General features: G+C 40.3%; 1 protein-coding gene across 1 annotated transcript in view; it reads left to right on the top strand.

Moving 5' to 3' along the window:
• lekr1 (leucine, glutamate and lysine rich 1) overlaps positions 1–17,857 on the top strand; it is a 124,810-nt gene that overhangs the window by 97,368 nt on the left and 9,585 nt on the right. The window contains exons 7-9 of the mRNA XM_051657077.1: positions 1,717–1,810; positions 4,388–4,552; positions 9,567–9,833. Of these exons, the coding sequence (XP_051513037.1) occupies positions 1,717–1,810; positions 4,388–4,552; positions 9,567–9,833 (526 nt within the window). The remainder of the gene's footprint in view (positions 1–1,716; positions 1,811–4,387; positions 4,553–9,566; positions 9,834–17,857) is intronic.

Below are 17,857 nucleotides of genomic sequence, written 5' to 3'. Positions count from 1 at the left end.
CTGTAAAAATGGAATTTCTGCCAAGCTGTCGGACTTGTCACCAGCATTCTTCACATCCCTACTCTCTGTGTCAGAAAACAGAAGAGGTTTTGAAAGACTGTTTAAATCTTGACAAGACCCATAAATATGTTCTGATGAGTCAAATGGTAATCATAGTTTAAAAGTGACCACAAAGCAAGAAAGAGAGAAGATCTGAGGCTTCATGTTAAACTTTGCATTAATATTATCCTGATAATATACATTGTAAACCCTAAAGTTTTCATTACTTGAAATATCAAGTTGTCTTAAATAAGTATCACTTGATGTAAAGTTTTGGGCTCATAACTCAAATATTTAAGTTCACTGAAATTATTTATCTTAAAAATCCATAGACTTAAGATTTTATCGGTTAATAACACAATTTTGAGTACAAAATTGAGGCTATGGGGAATACCCAAAATCCCTTGCACTTAAATTATTTAACCATGTTTCCTTGGTCAAAGGGAACATATGGGGGCATTTAAATAGTTGTTATTTAGAATTCATCGAGGTTTTAGCTCTTTTGTAGTATTGTTTATGTTGTTTTGTTACAAATAGTTGTTTTGTGTGATGTCACCATTAGATTGATCAGTGTCCCATTTGGTCAAGTTGGACCCTGTTAAAATTATTATAATTCTTCTTGAACATATGTAGCTGAAATACAGATATATGCATTGCTGTAGAGAATTGTTTAATAACTGACGTAGAATCAGTTATCATCTTTAATTGAGCTGATCTCTTATTTGATCTAAAATGTAATCAATTCAATAAAAATTATTAATAACAGTAGAAAAAACATGTTTAAATTGCAAATCTGAGTGGGTGGTGGTCTTGTTAGAATGCAATGGAAAGGTCTTACAAAAGCAGCACATCCATTACTAATCTTTCATTTTTTATAGATATTTTAATGTCTTTTTAAAAGATACATTTACAGAGCACAGGAAATTATGCTTTTTAAAAGTGCTTGTGATGCAGGAGGTTAGAATGTATGTAAGATTAAATGTATGAAAAACAGAGGTGTAGTCTTGCCACAGGTTTACCAGGAAACAGGATTCATTTCCACAAATACACACCCATATTTGTCTGTCTCACCTGTTTTATCATGAAAACACATGTGCAGACTGAATGGTGGAATTATTGTGAATATCTGCAGCTATAGATAGCAGTTGTTGTGAATTACTCATTGCAGTGTCTGACTTGGTTGTTAGGGCCCATTTCTCCATGTTCATTTGTAATACAGTTTCTTTCAGCCCTGAGGAGTTTTATATAGGATTTCATGACAAATGACAATTAACAAAAATAACTATCTCCATAACAACTGGATCAAACACAGGAAAATATTCTTGCTTGAAATGTGTCACAGTTGCTGTTTGAAGTCTTTGTGTATGTGTTTATGTAAGTGAGAGTGTGTGTGCTTGTGTCCCATGGCCTAATATCTATTTACTCTCTTACCTCTTACAATAAAGATATTGCTCATGTGTTGCAGTTTTAAAATGCTCATAACAGTACATATGTGCAAATTTGAGTCAAAATAAGAAAATACATTTTACAAGGGTGCTCATCTAATCATTTTCTCAGTGACATTAAACCATATGCTTTTTTATAGTTATTATTTCTTTTTGAACTGCATGATATCCAGTATGTTGCATTGTTTGTGGATTTTTCTGTTGGTGTATTCACTGTAGACTGTCTTTCCAGAGAGGATTTGAGGAAGACTCATGTGGGAGAAATGGAGAGATTGGAGGAAACCTTCAGAATAAGGCTAAAGGCTGCACAGGAGCAAAGCTCAAAGGTGATGTTACAAATGAAATGCCTTTTTTAGTTGATATGAAATTATTTTTTGGATAATTTAATCCGATGTCAGTCCAATAACATACCAAAAGGAAGATATAGCCCTTTTTGGGGGTAATATTAAGCCACATTTAAAACTCTTCTTTTTTTAAACTAGCTTCCCTTGTCTTAGCCCTTATTGCTGGTACCATTTAAGGTTCCATTTGTTAACATTAGCTAACAAAATTAGTTAACATGAACTAACAATAAATAATACATTTACAGCATTTATTAATCTTGGTTAATGTTAATTTCAACAAATAATTATAAATTTTTTAAATTAAAAGTTGTATTTGTTAACATTAGTTAATGCACTATTAACTAACATGAACTAACAATGAACAATTATATTTGTATTTACTAACATTAAAAAATATTAATGAATGCTTTAAAAAATATTCTGTTCGTTGTTTATGATACCTTATGAATTAACTAATGTTAACGAATAGAACCTTTATGTTAAGTGTTACCCAATTACTTTTACCCAACTAGTCCCAATGTGATATTTATTAGATGCATGAAGTCAGTGCCCCTCAAGTTCAAACAGGTGTCCTAGCAGATTGACATATTCCACTAAGTTTTACTTCCAGAACAGTATTATTTCTAGAACAGTATTTAGAACATATTTTTAAACATGCAATTTTAAACATAACAAGCATCTTTTTGTGAAATTATTTGCTTGAAAAGTGTCCTCAGGCTTTCTTGGTTTAATACTTTGTTATATAATGATTACTATGATTGCTTTTTGGGCCTACTACATATCTAAACTTACTGGATATATTCCATTTGAACACCAGAGAGGCATATATAGAAGTTAGCATTTCTATTCTGTGTATAGTATCATGATTGTAAAAAAAAAAAAATTAATAAAAAAAAAAAAAAAAAAATACCTAGATATTTTCTCTCCTAAAGTTCAGTTTAGTTCTCTATTTTATTATTTGAATTTCATTCATCTGTATTTTTGTGGGCTGAGGTTTGCACTTAGCATGCTAATATTAAGAGGAATTTAGTGAAAATTACATTTAAGACAAGTTGGTTCCCTGCAGTTAACACAGACTTGCATCCAACCAAGTCTAGGTCAAAGTGGTTTCTTACTGTCAAACACACACAGACATAAAGTCTCTCTCCATCAAACATACTAAAAGATGCTCTCTCTCTCTCTCTCTCTCTCTCTCTCTCTCTCTCTCTCTCTCTCTCTCTCTCTCTCTCTCTCTCTCTCTCTCTCTCTCTCTCTCTCTCTCCCACTCACACACACAGACCCTGTTGTGTTCTTTCACACGCAGTCTGTCTGCACCCTGTGCTCTATGAAAAACAATGTGGCCTTGGTCATGCCCCAGTAAAAATACATAGCATGCCACCACCCCCCTCTTTGTTCTTTGTAATTGCTGTAACCATTTTATTCAGCTACTGACAGTTCAGTATTTCAAAACCCAATGTTTGTGAGAAATTCACTTCTTTGATATGACTGTGGTAATTGAAGGACTGCACAAACAGCTTTATTTGCTTTTTATCCCCAACACATGATGCCTAAATTAACCATAGTGTAGAAAAGCCATGATTATATCTCAGAGCCATTCTGCCCTGTCAGCTGCTTTTTGTGTAATTGTTCAATGACAAAAAAACATTGTGTTATGCAAGTGTTCACTCAACATGTAAATATGGCCGAGTGTGTTGTAAGTGTGCAGGTGTTTGGCAGATTTGCATGGGGCTTCCTGTTTGGTTAGGTTTTATGTTAATGTTTGTCTTTGTTTTCTGGGCATTTATATTTTATGTGTTATGGCTGAAATTGATTACAATTGGTGTGTGACGAGGAGGAGGGCAGGGCCAGGCCGTGAGTACGCACGGCCGGCCCCCAATCAGACTAATCAGCCAAGTAGAGTGATAAGACCAAGCCGGATGCGGCAGTTCGAGAGAGAGAGAGAGCCACACGCATCTGCAGTGTGTGTTTATATTTGTGTCTTTTAAGTTTTCATTAAACATTATTTTAACTGTTCAGATGGTTCCCGCCTCCTCCTTGCCCATTTGAACCTTGTAACATTGGTTCCGAAGCACGGGAAGGAGGAGGGATGCGCTGTCATGGAGTCCTCGCCACTGCCGTCCGCAAAAAGGAGCAGCCACGGCTGGGGGACGGAGGAGTCACTGCCGGCCACCTGGACACAGAGGAACGGCTGCCATCCGCAAGGGAAGGAGGCGGCGGGAACCGGCTGAACAGTCAAAATAATGTTTAATGAAAACTTAAAAGACACCAACATAAACACACACGGCAGGTGTGTGGCTCTCTCTCTCTCGAACTGCCGAATCCGACTCGGCCTTCACCCCCCCTCTCCTCGGCTGTTTAGCCCGAATGGAGGCCGGCCCCGCCCTCCTCCTCGTCACATGGTGTTACTGATCAGTTCATTTGAATGAAGCTCCAGGAAATGTATTGGTGAACTGTTGACAGTAATCTGATTTTCAGTGGATCTTCAAAAATGTATTTGATTTTCAACCCTTATGTAACCCGTATTTGTTTGTGAGTCTATGTGTTTGTGTGTGTGTGCAGTTGGAGGCCTGTCTCCAGCAGCAACAGGCTGAACAGGAGAATCAGCTGATGCTGAAAGAGATCGAGTTAAGGAGAGAAACAGATTTAGAATTGGACATTCAAAGGCAGAAAAACCAGGAGCTGCTTGACAAATACCAGACTGAAAACAAGCAACTACAAAAGAAGGTATATTAATGGCCGACCTCTGGCACACCATGTCAATAAAGTTAAGCTCATCAAAGTAGTGAGGCACTTTTGTTTTCAAATGTTGTTAATGTCTGGAAACTTTAGTCCAAATCAAAGTCAGCGTGGTCTTTAATATCTGGAGATATTACTATTATCATTCCCCTTCATCTCAGTGGCCGTCCCCCATTTGTAAGAACTTGGCACATCTATTTGAACCTAGATTCTCCTGCTTTGTCTCATAGAAGCACGTTACTATACCTACCTTTCTGCAAAAAGATTTTTATGTGGCGCATTGTACTCTTCACAGCCATTTTCTCTGTGAAATAAACACAAGAGGCTCTAAAACAACAATTACCTTTATTCCCATTCTCACAAATCATGAGTCAAAGGGCAGATTATCAGTTCATAAACATTTACTTTGCATACACGGTCCGATTGAACATACTTAAAGGTGCATGCATTAATTCTAATCTAATACACTTTTTGTCAAATTCTGCAAATATCTCCTCACAGTCTGCTAGCTGTCCATTCTGTGGGTGGGCTGAAAAATAATCTAGTATTTGTATACAGCCCAGGCTCTGTAAATGGGACAAAAACCAAGTAGATCAGACCAATCCACACAACACTACTCCAGCCAATCAGCAACAGGGGGTGGTTCTTTTGTTCAGCAAACCGAACTGTTACTGACATTCCCATGGCAATGCACGTGTATGAATTTGGGGGGCAGAGCTTCCAAAGGAGCACTGAAGGGAGGGGTGTGTTTGTTTTGGCAGTTGAGTTCAAATATCAACAGTGTTTCTCAGGAATTGCTGAGTGCACCTTTAAGGCGTGTTACTGCTGCGGTAACAAACCTCAAGGGGTACTCAAGGGGGGATATAGTTAAGTTAAAAAGTCTGTGCCATTAAACTGAATGTGTTATAACCTACTTGTTTAGCATTATCCTCTTCAAACTGCTGCTCTGCCATGACTGTTGTTGACTAAAAAGTGAAAACTAACCATAGAAATGGACATATCACACTGTCCACTACAGGCATTGTCTTGTAGCAACGTTGAAAATGCAATGCGTGCATGCATTGTGGCACATTTTGGAACATAAAATTGAGCTTGCATAACTAGAAGCATGTGCGTTTAAGTATTTGTTTAGAGTATGTTTCGGCCTTAAGGTGATACATTTTAATGTTTGCATTACATACTGTATCTAACTACATTTACAAGCTTCTTTGGGCATGATCAAATTATGTAGTAGCTTAATTGATAGAGTGTTGTACATGAGTTGAAAAGGACCAGCATATGAGTCCTGATGAGCAAGTCTATTCGTGAGCCGGCAGTGTCATAGAATCACCACAAAATGATGCGGTTGCTTTTTCATGTCACATTTACTTTTTTATAACACTATCAGTTAGGTTTTAGTTTAAGGGTTAGGGAAGAGAGGTAGGTTTGTTGATTTAAAACTCAATAGAGCATTTACCTTAAAAATCTCATCTGTTTAGGATAAATTGTATCTCGATTTTAGCGCCACTCACTGTACATTTCACCTCAGTATGGCCAAAGACATTATTATCATTTTGCAAAAATGTCGCAACCATACAAAATATTCATGAAACCAAGCTCAGTATCATCAACTCTTAGAGGGACACTTCTGGATGTGGCTTCAATTTTCTTAAACTTGTCAAACTTTTATTGTTGACAGTACATTGTATTGTATTTAGATTTAAAGAGTTGATTTAATTTTGTTATTTTCCTATAGTATTGTTTTTTTTCCCCCCTGCTCCCTGTGAGCTGGGGGACGGTTCTGACCTGTCTGTTCTGTTCTCTATGTTTCATTTCCAGCCTCCTGGGTCTCTCTCCCTCCTTCTTTCTCTGAGCTTGTTTGGTTTTTGGCTCACACCTCCCCTTAGTTCATGGCCATAAATTATGTCTGATTACTGTCTGTTCGGTGGAGCCTGATACCCAATGAGTGTGTATGTGTGAGTGTGTTTGGCCAGAGGAAGATTGGTGGAGGCAGGTCAACTGGTCCAGAAGTGATGTTGAGAGGTTTTGTCTGCATGCCAGAGATGAAGGGTTGCTGTGCACGACTGACATGGGGAGGGGATTTAGGGGTTGGGTTGCAGGACAGAAGAGGTTTTGAAGTTAGCATGATGCCAAAATGCCTTTTGAGGAGCTTCGTTTTATGTACAGTGAGGTCCACAAATCTGACACCACAAGTGAAAATGTATCTATTTTGCTCTTAGCTAATTTTGTAAAAAGAATTATGATATCCACATAGAATTTTTAATTAAAGGTTTAATAAATGAAAGGAAATAAAAATTAACATGAATTTCTTAGTATTTGGTACAGTATGTCCCCCTTTTGATTTTTTACTACAGTTTGTGCAGACTTGATCCATGTTTTTCCAGCATGATTTAAGAATGTTCCAAAGAGCATCTTGAGTTATAGTAAGTTCACATAGTTAATAATTTATTAGTGACCTAAAAATTTGTGGTAGACCCATATATCGGCATGGCCAATAAATCGGGCGATATTTGGAACTTTTAAACTATCGGCATTGACGATAAATATTCCTGCTTGACTGATTAGTTTAGCAAGCCGCGACAGCACTGAGAATCACCCGTTTGCATGTAAAGGAGCTGTCTGAGGCCTGTAAACAGCCAATCCCAATTTATTTTTATTGTTCCATGCCTTCATGTTTCTACAATTATACTGTAAATTGGTGTGCAATGTGGTCTCATTTAAACAGTTCCACTGGCTCAAGAGATGCACACAAGCAAAACGGGAACAAAAACAACAATTGAAAGTGGAACAGCTACAGTGCAGCTGTTGTTAAATTAATGTTCATTTGTCTAGATCAGAATTGAACAACAGCATTAAAGAACAGTAAATTAAACATTTGATACACAGTTTTCTCGATGTCTCTGTGTTGATTGTTTTGATGCAGTGTAAGTCTCCTCAATGCATGCTAAGCCATAAAAATGTCAAAAGAGGGAAGACATGTGTTCATCTTGATTTAATAAGAATAGTTTTTTTTTTACTTTAAGATTTATGGAAATGTAGATTACACTTCTATCAGGAAGACTCGCAGACTTGAGTGAAATTTAAGATGACATTTATTTGATGAATATAAAACAGAAATGTAATGTCTCTCTCTGGCGTAAGCCCCGTCTGGCGGTCTGAAGAAGTTGTACTCCAAACAGTCATATCCTGCCGGAAATAGGAGACAGGGGCGAGGAGCCTACCCCCGTGTAGGACAGGACTCGACTGGTGGTGGTGGGGTGGTGGAGGTTGCCACGTTAGCACACTGAAACAGCAATGTGATAGATTGTGAGCAAACTTATAAAGCATTGGCTTACATGTGATTGGCTAGGAGTTACCTAGCTAATGATGCGATGATGTACAGCCGTTAGTCTTCCAGCTAGAACTACACTGCGCTTACATTTCAAAGACAGCTAAACTGTGAGCTTGGTATGAAGTGAAGTAAAGGTTGGCGTATTGATTGCTGGCCCTATTTTAAGAGCGCTATGCTGTCATACGTGCAAAGTCAATGGTTTTCATATTTTTGCGCAACCATGTGTTAAGTCTAGCGGCAAGTTGTTTGGCGAAATTGCATGCAAAGCACTCATGGGCTGGGTTAATTCTGAGGTTTTTCTCAGGTTATTGCACTGTCTGTGTCCTATTATATATTTAATTCCCTGTCAAGCAACGTCGATATGAATGAAGCCTATTCAAATGAATCTGGAACTGTAAATGGGCTGTATGTAATGCATTTGAATCATAGAAATATGCATCATTTGTGTCTTACATTCTTTTGCGCCATAACTACGTCCTTGCTGTGAACTCTCTCCCATTTTATCTGCTATCGTTCCAGTGCTATGGTGTTTAGCAGTGAAATAATACAGAGAATGTTTGTGTTTCCTCCTGCCACCTGTTTAATGCTTTGTTTAATTTCTGTAGAAAGCTTTGTCTTGAGCTTTAGAAAGGTGCTATAAAAAATAAACGTATTGTTATTATTTTTATTATTGATCTACTGACACACAAATCATGGTTTTAAAAATTACTGATAACTCTTTAATATCATCTGATGGTGGAATCTCCAAACTGCAAAAGTAGGAACTGGGTTTAGACTTTGCGTCGAGATTAGAAGTGCTTCTCAGACGTCTTAGCGCACTGACCTATTTCTCAGGAAAATATCAAATTGCGCTTTGTGCCACTTCATTAACATACAATACACTCACAGTTTGCACTCATACACCCACAGATAGCACAAACACTGCCACCCATGCCCACTTGCTCCTTGCGCTGGCACGAAAATTGTGCTTAGAAATAGTGCTCTCATCGTTGCACATTGCTCTGCGCCTAGTGCGGTCACAAAAATAGATCCCTGCATGTCAAAAATTGAAGGGAGGGTTGAGCATTTTTAAATCAGTCTTAAACTGCCAACCTGCTATACATCACGCATCCCCTAAAGTGTTAATATTTTATCCTTAAACCTAGCTGCATTTTTCACTCTCTGCATTTTGGATTGGCCTTTAATGTTAAATGTATTATATTCAAAACTTATTTTACTTACAAATATCACACGTTTGAATTGATTGCCATTAATTTATTGTCCTTATATCCATTTTTGGTCCCTTAATTGGACTACAACAGCACCTGCTCGATCTAAAAGGAGAAAATTTCAGTTCTCAGTGAATACAATATCATAAATCATGCCATCATGGAGAACAATCAAATGTACAGCTAGGCATGAGAAAGAGATGAGATGCTTAGCTCTAAAAAGGTCTGTCCATGCATCAATAACTGTATAACTGATCCAATAACTATAAAATTCATGGTGGTAAAAACATTTGTTTTTGGTAGTGATTAGTGGCCCCCAGGTAATATTTTATCTTAAACCTTGCTGTAAATGTCATTGTAATTAGTAAAGGAGGCAGATGTTTCCATCAGCATGATGTTTTTTTCTTTATCATCTGTGTTTGCATCCCTTTCTCTGTCTGTCTCTCTCTCTCTCTCTGACTAGATTCCTGCTCTGGTGCGTTCAGCCACACAGGAGCTCCATGAGGAGTTGGCGGAGCTGCAGATGCGCATTAAACAGCAGAACAAGGAAATGCAGAATATCCACGAGAGCGCCTCCCAGAGGGAGCAGCAGTTACTGCAGGAGCGGAGGACAGGAGAGGCACAGCTGCAGTCTGCCCTGCAGGATCTGCAGCAGAGGACACAGCAGCTGAACCAGGCTCAGAGAAACATACAGCAGCTCAGAAAAGAGAGACACACACTAGAGGAAAAGGTGAGGCACACAGACTGGGTTCATCTCTCCATCTGGTCACTTACTGACCTCAAAAAGAGTGGAAGTTTGGATAGGGTTTGTGGACTGACATGGGCCAGCTGTTCTAATGAGCTCTGTCACAGCCTGTCAATCCACTAATAGATTTAACAGACTGCATAATATGTTAGTTACTGCAAAGTCTCAGTTTCAGATGGCATGCCCGCTAATTTATTCATAATGAACACAAAATGGCATGAGTTATCTGAAAATGCCTGTTCCAGTCTGATCCTATTTAAATCCCAGGGAATGCATTTTTTGACAGAATGTATACTTTGAAAAAAACACTCTATAAAAGTGAATAAAAGTGTTTGCAAAACATATATATGTAAGTTCCCATGACTGCAACAATAAGCATTTATGAAGAGGAACTAAGCTCACACAGCAGAAGATTATTAAGTTAGGTAAATAATTACAGAGTAGCAAAACACTGAACAGAAAACTATCAAAATAAAAATGGGCAGGAAAGAGATGTGCTAATGCTGCCACATGAATTCATTTCACTATATCAGTTCTGAGAAGAGAGAGATACACACACACACACACACACAAAGGAAAAAGCAATAAGCAGCAGACAGAGATTCATACACACAGGTTACAGGCTCACTACTAAAGTATGCAGACTTGAGACTGTGGTGAAATACAGAGAGCAAGGCACAGACAGACAAACAGCAGCCAACGTCATGATACATACTTGCAACTGGAATAACTGGAAGTGCAGACAGACACTGGCTCAGTACAAGAGATCACTTATACCCTTTACACAACAAGCTGGTTGTGATGTCACGAAAATGCGAAGGCTTTGCCCATGAATATTGATTAGGTTATGCACAAACAATTTAACATGATCTTTTACTGTTTTGAGAAATAAAACCCATGTTTTAGCATAATGGTTGATTAACAGGTGAGTAGGTGGTGATTTGCTGTTGTCTGCAATGCATCAAAACAGATTGGCATTTACACAAATGCAATGTGGTCAAAAGCATAGCAACTTCTTTATCTCTGAATGTGGTTTGCATGATCCAATCACAAAACATTTTGGATTCCTTTTCCACCTGTATTTAGCACTGACCACTTGTGATTCAAGTTAAACTCAATCGACAGCATTTGTGGTATAATGTTGATTACCACAAAAGTTAATTTAGACACGTTCCTCATTTTCTTAAAAAAAAAAAAAGCAAAAATTGAGGTTACAGTGAGGCACTTACAATTGAAGTGAATGGGGCAAATTTTTGAACGTAAAAATACTCACTGGTTCAAAAGTATAGCCACAAGACAAAGGATATGTGTGAAAACATGATTTTAGTGTCATAAAATCACTTACAAACATTTTCTGTGTAAAGTTATAGCCAATTCTATAACTTCATTACCATAAAATCCATAATTACCGTAAAATGACTGTAAAATGACAATTTAAACAAGTTTACAGCTCAAATAATACACATGTTTTAACAGAAGAATTAATGTTAGTGCTTTTATAAAATTATAAGCTTCACATTTCTGTGTTTAAACCCTCCAAAAATTCACTTTCACTTTCATTGTCCCCAGTCACTTCCATTGTAAGTGCCTCACTGTAACCTCGTTTTTTGCTTTTTTTTTTTTTAAAGAAAAGGAGGAACGATTCAAAATTAATTTTTGTGGTAATCAACATTATGCCACAAATGCTGTCGATTGAGCTTAACTTGTACTGAACCCGGAACATTCCTTTAATATAAGATGTAAACAAGGTCTATAATACAAACAAATGAAATGAAACTCCTAATTGGGGATGCTTCCTCCGTATTAGCCTTTTCATGAAGTGGTGTGGACAATATCGGCCAAGGCAAAAAGTGCCAGGGACATGTTCCCAGTGTCGCTAGCATAAACGACGGCCACGAGTGTCCAGGAGTAATTAACAAGTACCAAAATAAGAAACTGCAGAGGTGCGACATGTTTGAGAGTGCAGGGCAGAACAGTGAATCACTCCTGTCAGTCGAAATGAGAACAGAGGGAGAGAGGAAGAGAGAAAGAGACAGTGGTGGAGGGAGGATAAATGAGAAGGAGAGCAAAAAACATATTCGGGGCACTACTCGGTTGACACGCATGCCTGTCTCCAGGGGGCAGTCTGTGGTTTCAGTCACGACACTCTTGTCAGTTCTCTCTCATATTCTCCCACTCAGTCTCCAAAAACCCTCTCCTCCGCCCCTTAGAGTCTGCCACCCACCCCCACCCTCCACGGCCCTCTCTGCTGCATTTCTCGCCAGTTCATCTAGTTCAAGGTGCCGTGACGTGAATTTCACAGCTGACATATTCTTTTATGCAGCCTCAGAGCGCTGCATCTATCCCTCTCTCATTTTTACCCCCTCTTTCAAAGCAAATGGCTTTCTTTTGTGAGAAAGATTTTGTTGCATTTTAAGAATCCATAAAGCTATCCAAGAAGCTATCTAAGATCTGACTGTGATATAAAATCGATACCTGAGGGCATTTAACGCTTCACCTTTCATAAGATGCACCTTCTTGATGTTCTTTTCCCTCCTTCACACCTTCCCTCGCTTTTTTTTATTTTTGTCTGCTTTTCATCTTGTCTTTGAAGTGTTCCTGCTCTCTTCAGAGGCATTCGAGATATTTTCAGACTTAAGTTGATATTTATAAGGATTTATGAGGTCCCAGGTTTGAGAGAGGGAAGGAAATGGGAACGACTATAGCTCTGTCATAAAACCTAGTGAACTGCCTTCCTAGAGCATTTCAAGGCATTATAAACATGCTCTCGACGCAAAGGTAAGTAGGCAGCAACATTTTACTACCTTCTAAGATGCCTTATTTTGGACAAAGTTTAAGGCAGGATCACACATATTCATTTATTATTTCATTCAATACCTAAAAGTGAGTTTGTGTTCATGCACTCAAATATGCCAATAACTGCCAAAATCAGTGTATTTTAATAACCCGTTTTACAGGTTTACAGGCAAACCAATAAACCAGCAACACAATAAAGCAGTGTTTACATGAGATTTGGAATCATAGGGTTATTATTTGCTTTTGATGTCAAAACTGTCAAGAATTGGAAGTGAGGACCCAAACTCGGGATGAGAATTAATGGCCTTTCATTAACAATAAATAAAAAACACTCTCGATGGAGAAAACAACAGAAACAGGAATGACCAAAATGAGTAGCAAACATAAAATCCACAAGACAGACCAAGGCTAGACTGGAACTGGAGACATGAACAGTGTTGGGCAAGCTACTCAAAAAATGTAGCTAGATAAGCTACCAACTACTCAACAAAATTAGTTAAGCTAAGCAAAAAGCTACACTTCAGAGAAAGTAGCAAGTTACACTACAAGCTACATGCCAAAAGTAGCTTTCTGCATTTAAGCTACTTAATATTTTTTTCAACTGCAGATGCACAGAGCATACTGTCATAGACAAAGCACCTAAAAGACTTATTCACATGACGTTTATCAAAAGCCATGGTACAGTATATTACAGTTTAGTGCAATACAGTATACAAGTATACAGTAGGTACAATACATATGTGCACGTAAAAAAAAAAAAACATGTAAATTCATATTTAGACATGCTACTACCTATACAAACCCATGTGTTCAATATGAAAAATCAAAATTTTTACATTTTTCATATTTATACTACTACCTCTACAAACGTGTACAATATGAAAATTCACTATTTTTCATTTTATTTTTCATATTTATACTACTACCTCTACAAACCCATACCCATCTAAACAATTTATTTTGCACATTTCTGTATAAAAACCTCGCACATACATGTAACAGTTCTCTTCTTAATGGAAAGGAGGAAGTGGGAGACGGTGAGATCCATCTCAAAAAGGTACTTTTTATTTTTACAAAAACAAGCTCGCTTTTCAGCGTAATTTTAATAATAGCACAGTCTTAGTGTGTGCATGGCAGCTGTCTCTCCTCACTGGCATCCGGCTCACTCTTAAAACCCGTCTCCACTCTCAGTGCAATGACAAACAGCTGTTAGAGACAATCATTGCCAGGTGATGATCCTTACCATTCTCATCCGCCTGCCCAGTACACAACCCCCCTCACCATTTCTGGAGAGAAAGTCAGAAACTGCCATCTGCGCCCCCAGTCTGTGGACCACCTCAATCTTAAAAGTATGAAGAGCCAGGTACTAACGGATGATCCACACATTGGTATCCTTCATGCGATGGAGCCACTGGAGTGGAGTGTGGTCTGAACAGAGGGTGAAAGCCGGTCCCAGGAGGTAGTACCGAAGGATGAGGACCACCCACTTGATGGCCAGACACTCCTTCTCAGCAGTGCTGTACCTCGCCTCTCTCACCAAAAGCTTCCAGCTGATGTACAGCACTGAGCGCTCCTCCCCCTCCACCACCTGGGACAACACGGCTCCCAAGCTCCTGTCCGACACGTCGGTCTGTGGACTCGGTCCATAAGGAGCTGAAACGTAGCTGGGGCCCTAAACAAACCAAACGGAAGGTGGTCTCCGCAAGTGACCGGGGTGCCGCGAATGGCTTTTAAGTTCACCTCCGGCCAGAGCTCCTCTCTCTCTCTGGTACCACCATCGCCTAAGCCATGGGGGCCACCTCCCTCCACGGTTTTAAGAGGTTGAGGTGGGAAATTTGCCATTCTCAGCCCCATCCATTCGTTTAACCTCATAATCGACTTCCCCGACTCACCGTGTGATCTCAAAGGTCCCTTGACACTTTGCGAGTAATTTAGAGCTTGATGTGGGTAGTCATACAAGGACTTTATCTCCCTGTGTAAATTCCCGTAGCCGAGCTCCTGTTATACAGCTGGGTCTGACATTCTTGAGCCTGTAACAAATTCTCCTGTGGAGTTTTGCTCTCAGGTCAAGAACTAATTGAATTTCATTTTTTTGTTTGAATGTCCCTCCTTCCAATTTTCTCTCACGTCATCTACGACACCACGAGACTTACGCCCTTACAATAATTCAAATGGGGAGAACCCCGTGGAGGCTTGCGGGAACTCTCAAACTGTGAATAACGGGTTCAAGCCACTTACCCCAATTCCGAGCATCTTCATGCCCATACTTACGAATCATGTTTTTCGGGTTTTATTATGAACCGTTCAACCAAACCGTCCATTTGCGGGTTGTACACGCTTGTCTGAATCAATTTAATACCCAATAATTCATACAGCTCGCATAGTGTACATGACATAAAAGTAGTGCCTTGATCAGTGAGGATTTTTTTCGGAATCCCCACTAGGGAGATAATTCTGAAGAGTGCCTCCCCAACACTACGTGCTGAGATGTTGCGCAAAGGCACTGCTTCCAGATATCGTGTTGCGTAGTCCAGCAGAACCAACAAAAAGTGATGCCCGTGTGCTGTCCACTCTAATGGCCCAACGAGGTCCATACCAATTCTTTCAAAGGGGAACTCGATCAAAGGAAGCGGGCGCAAAGGCGCTAGCGGATTCACCAGCTGACATTCATGGCATGCTGCACACCATCTGTGAACATCCCCGCAAATGCCTGGCCAATAGAAACGGGCTATTAGACGGTTCAGTGTCTTTTCCTGCCCTAAGTGACCCGCCATCGGATTATAATGAGCCGTCTGGAATAACACTTCCTGACGGTTTTCGGTATCGATAACCGGGTTGTATCTTCCTTTGTCTGAGCGTCCTGCGTCACTCAATACAACCAGTCATTTATAATAGAAAAGTACGGATAGGCGGGTGCAATGTCTGGCTGAAGACAGTGACCATCAATCACTCTCACTTGGTCGAAGGCATGCCTAAGAGTCTCGTATCGCGTTTGCCCCAGAGGGAAATCCCCGGCGGGAAATCCTCTAAGGGCTGGGTTCCGGAAATGCCCATGCAAAATGCCCTCCAATAGACCGGCCCAGGCTCCACGTCCTTGCCCGTGACAATGGGTCCACCACCCTGGGAGTGAGAGCAGCAAGGAAAACCGGCAGGTAGTGCAATCCCCGGAGCCGAGGAGCCGGTTTGGGAGGGGCCTCTCCCCATTTCTTGGGAGGAGGAACAGACAAAAGCAGGGGGAGGAGGGGAGACAAGAGTGAGAGAGAGAGAGAAGGATCTCAGGGCTCGCCAGCTCCCAAATACACCACCATGTGGTCCTCTGCCAGCTGGATGGCCATTTGGAGTGATGCCGGGCGGTGGCACTGTACCCACTCTGCCATCCATCTCGGAAGTCGAGCAATAAACTGCTCCAGTACCACCAGATCGATGACAGCTCCGACGTTGCGTTGCTCAGCAAGCAGCCACCTCCAGCAAGTGTCCTGGAGCTGTTGGGCATAGGAAAACAGGCGGCTGTGCTCACCAATGGTCATCGAGCGAAAGCATTGGTGCTGCTGCTCAGGTGTCTGGCCGACCCATTGCAGGATGGCTTTTCTCAAGTTGGTGTACACTAGGAAGTTCTCCACTGGTAACTGCTGCGCTGCAAGTTGGGCTTCCCTGGACAACAGTGGGATTAACTGGACTGCACAATGAGTGTTCGGCCATCCGCATGCCCTCGCCGTCCACTCAAAGAGCTCCAGGAAGGCCTCCGATCGTCTTGGGGTCCCATGTTGACTAGCGGAACCTGGGGGTCAGGGCAGTCATGGGGTCCGAGGTCGTGGCGGCAGCACCCTCCTGGTGCAGCAAGCTCTGGAACATCTGACGGTCCTCTGCTTGGGCCTGGAGGAGTGCAATGAACTGCTGCTCCTGTTCAGTGCGCAGCTCGAGGAGAGCCTGATGTTGTGTCTGATGGATGCTGGCGAGGGTCTTTAAAATGTCCTCCAGAGTTGAGGCATCCATGGCGGTGTTTCGGCACCAATGTAATGGGGTTCACAAGATGGGCAAGGAGGTGGCGGGAACCGGCAGAACAGTCAACATAACTTTGATTACATAAATCAACTTAAACATAAACACACAGACACACACACAGCAGCCGCATGCATCTTTCTCTCTCTCGAACTAGCGCCTCCAGCTCGTCTTTATCCCCCTCTCGGCTGATTAGGACAATTCAGCACCAGGCGTGCGTCCTCACAGACCGAACATGCCCTCCTCTTCATCACAATACAGTATACTATTCATCTTATCCTGTAATTCTGTGTCTAGCTGTTGTATTTCTATATGTACTGGAAGCTTTTGTTAAGAGGCCAAATTCCGTGTGTGTGTGTGTGTGTGTGTGTGTGTGTGTGTGAGAGAGAGAGAGAGAGTGAGTGAGTGAGTGAGTGAGCACATCTGGACAATATCAATGCGACTGCTGATGGTATCAGATGGTAATACCATGATACTTTGATATACAACTATTTATGCACCATAGTTGCATGGTGCTTCAAAGTATTTCAAAGAATAACATGTTACTACCATGGTAATTTGATATAAGATTACCATATTCATATACTGTTGTATTTACATGGTGCTTCAAGGTAATTAAAAAAATGCCATGGTACTTCACTATATTACCACATTCATATACCATTGTATTAACATGGTGCTCCCAGGTAATGGTACATGTCCAAAAAACATGGTAATGTCATGGTACTTTTTAAGTGTTTTCATGTAGGCTAATAAGTGTTTTGATACTCTGATAAAGTTTCTTTACCTGCAGAAGTCGTTTACAAGCTGCACACGTATTGAACTTCATAAAGACTTTCTTCATCACTGGAAAACAATAGGATGTATTTGCAGGTTTGGTTTCCATTGATTGATTGTAGATCCACTGCAACCAGCATTATCTTTATTTGCCTTGTTGACAAGTGAGACTGCATGCTAAATGATTCAGCAGCGCGAGCGCAAGCTTTCTGAGTCATTCAGATTGAATCGTGAACCGATTCAGACCACTTTCCCATCACGTGATAAATTCATTGTAAAGAACCAACTCAAATGAGTGATTCATTTGTTATCGGACATCTTTAGTTGTGATTCAAATCTGGCATTAGTAAACACCAGGTACAAGCCAAGGCATGATGTAGCAGTGTTGCTTTTGTCAATGCTACGCCACTACCTATGTCAAAAATATAGTTTTGCTC

Source organism: Myxocyprinus asiaticus, chromosome 26 (assembly GCF_019703515.2).
Source record: "Myxocyprinus asiaticus isolate MX2 ecotype Aquarium Trade chromosome 26, UBuf_Myxa_2, whole genome shotgun sequence".
Taxonomy (NCBI): domain Eukaryota; kingdom Metazoa; phylum Chordata; class Actinopteri; order Cypriniformes; family Catostomidae; genus Myxocyprinus; species Myxocyprinus asiaticus.
Note: the sequence above shows the minus strand (reverse complement) of the source record. Positions and strands in the feature narration are given on the sequence as shown.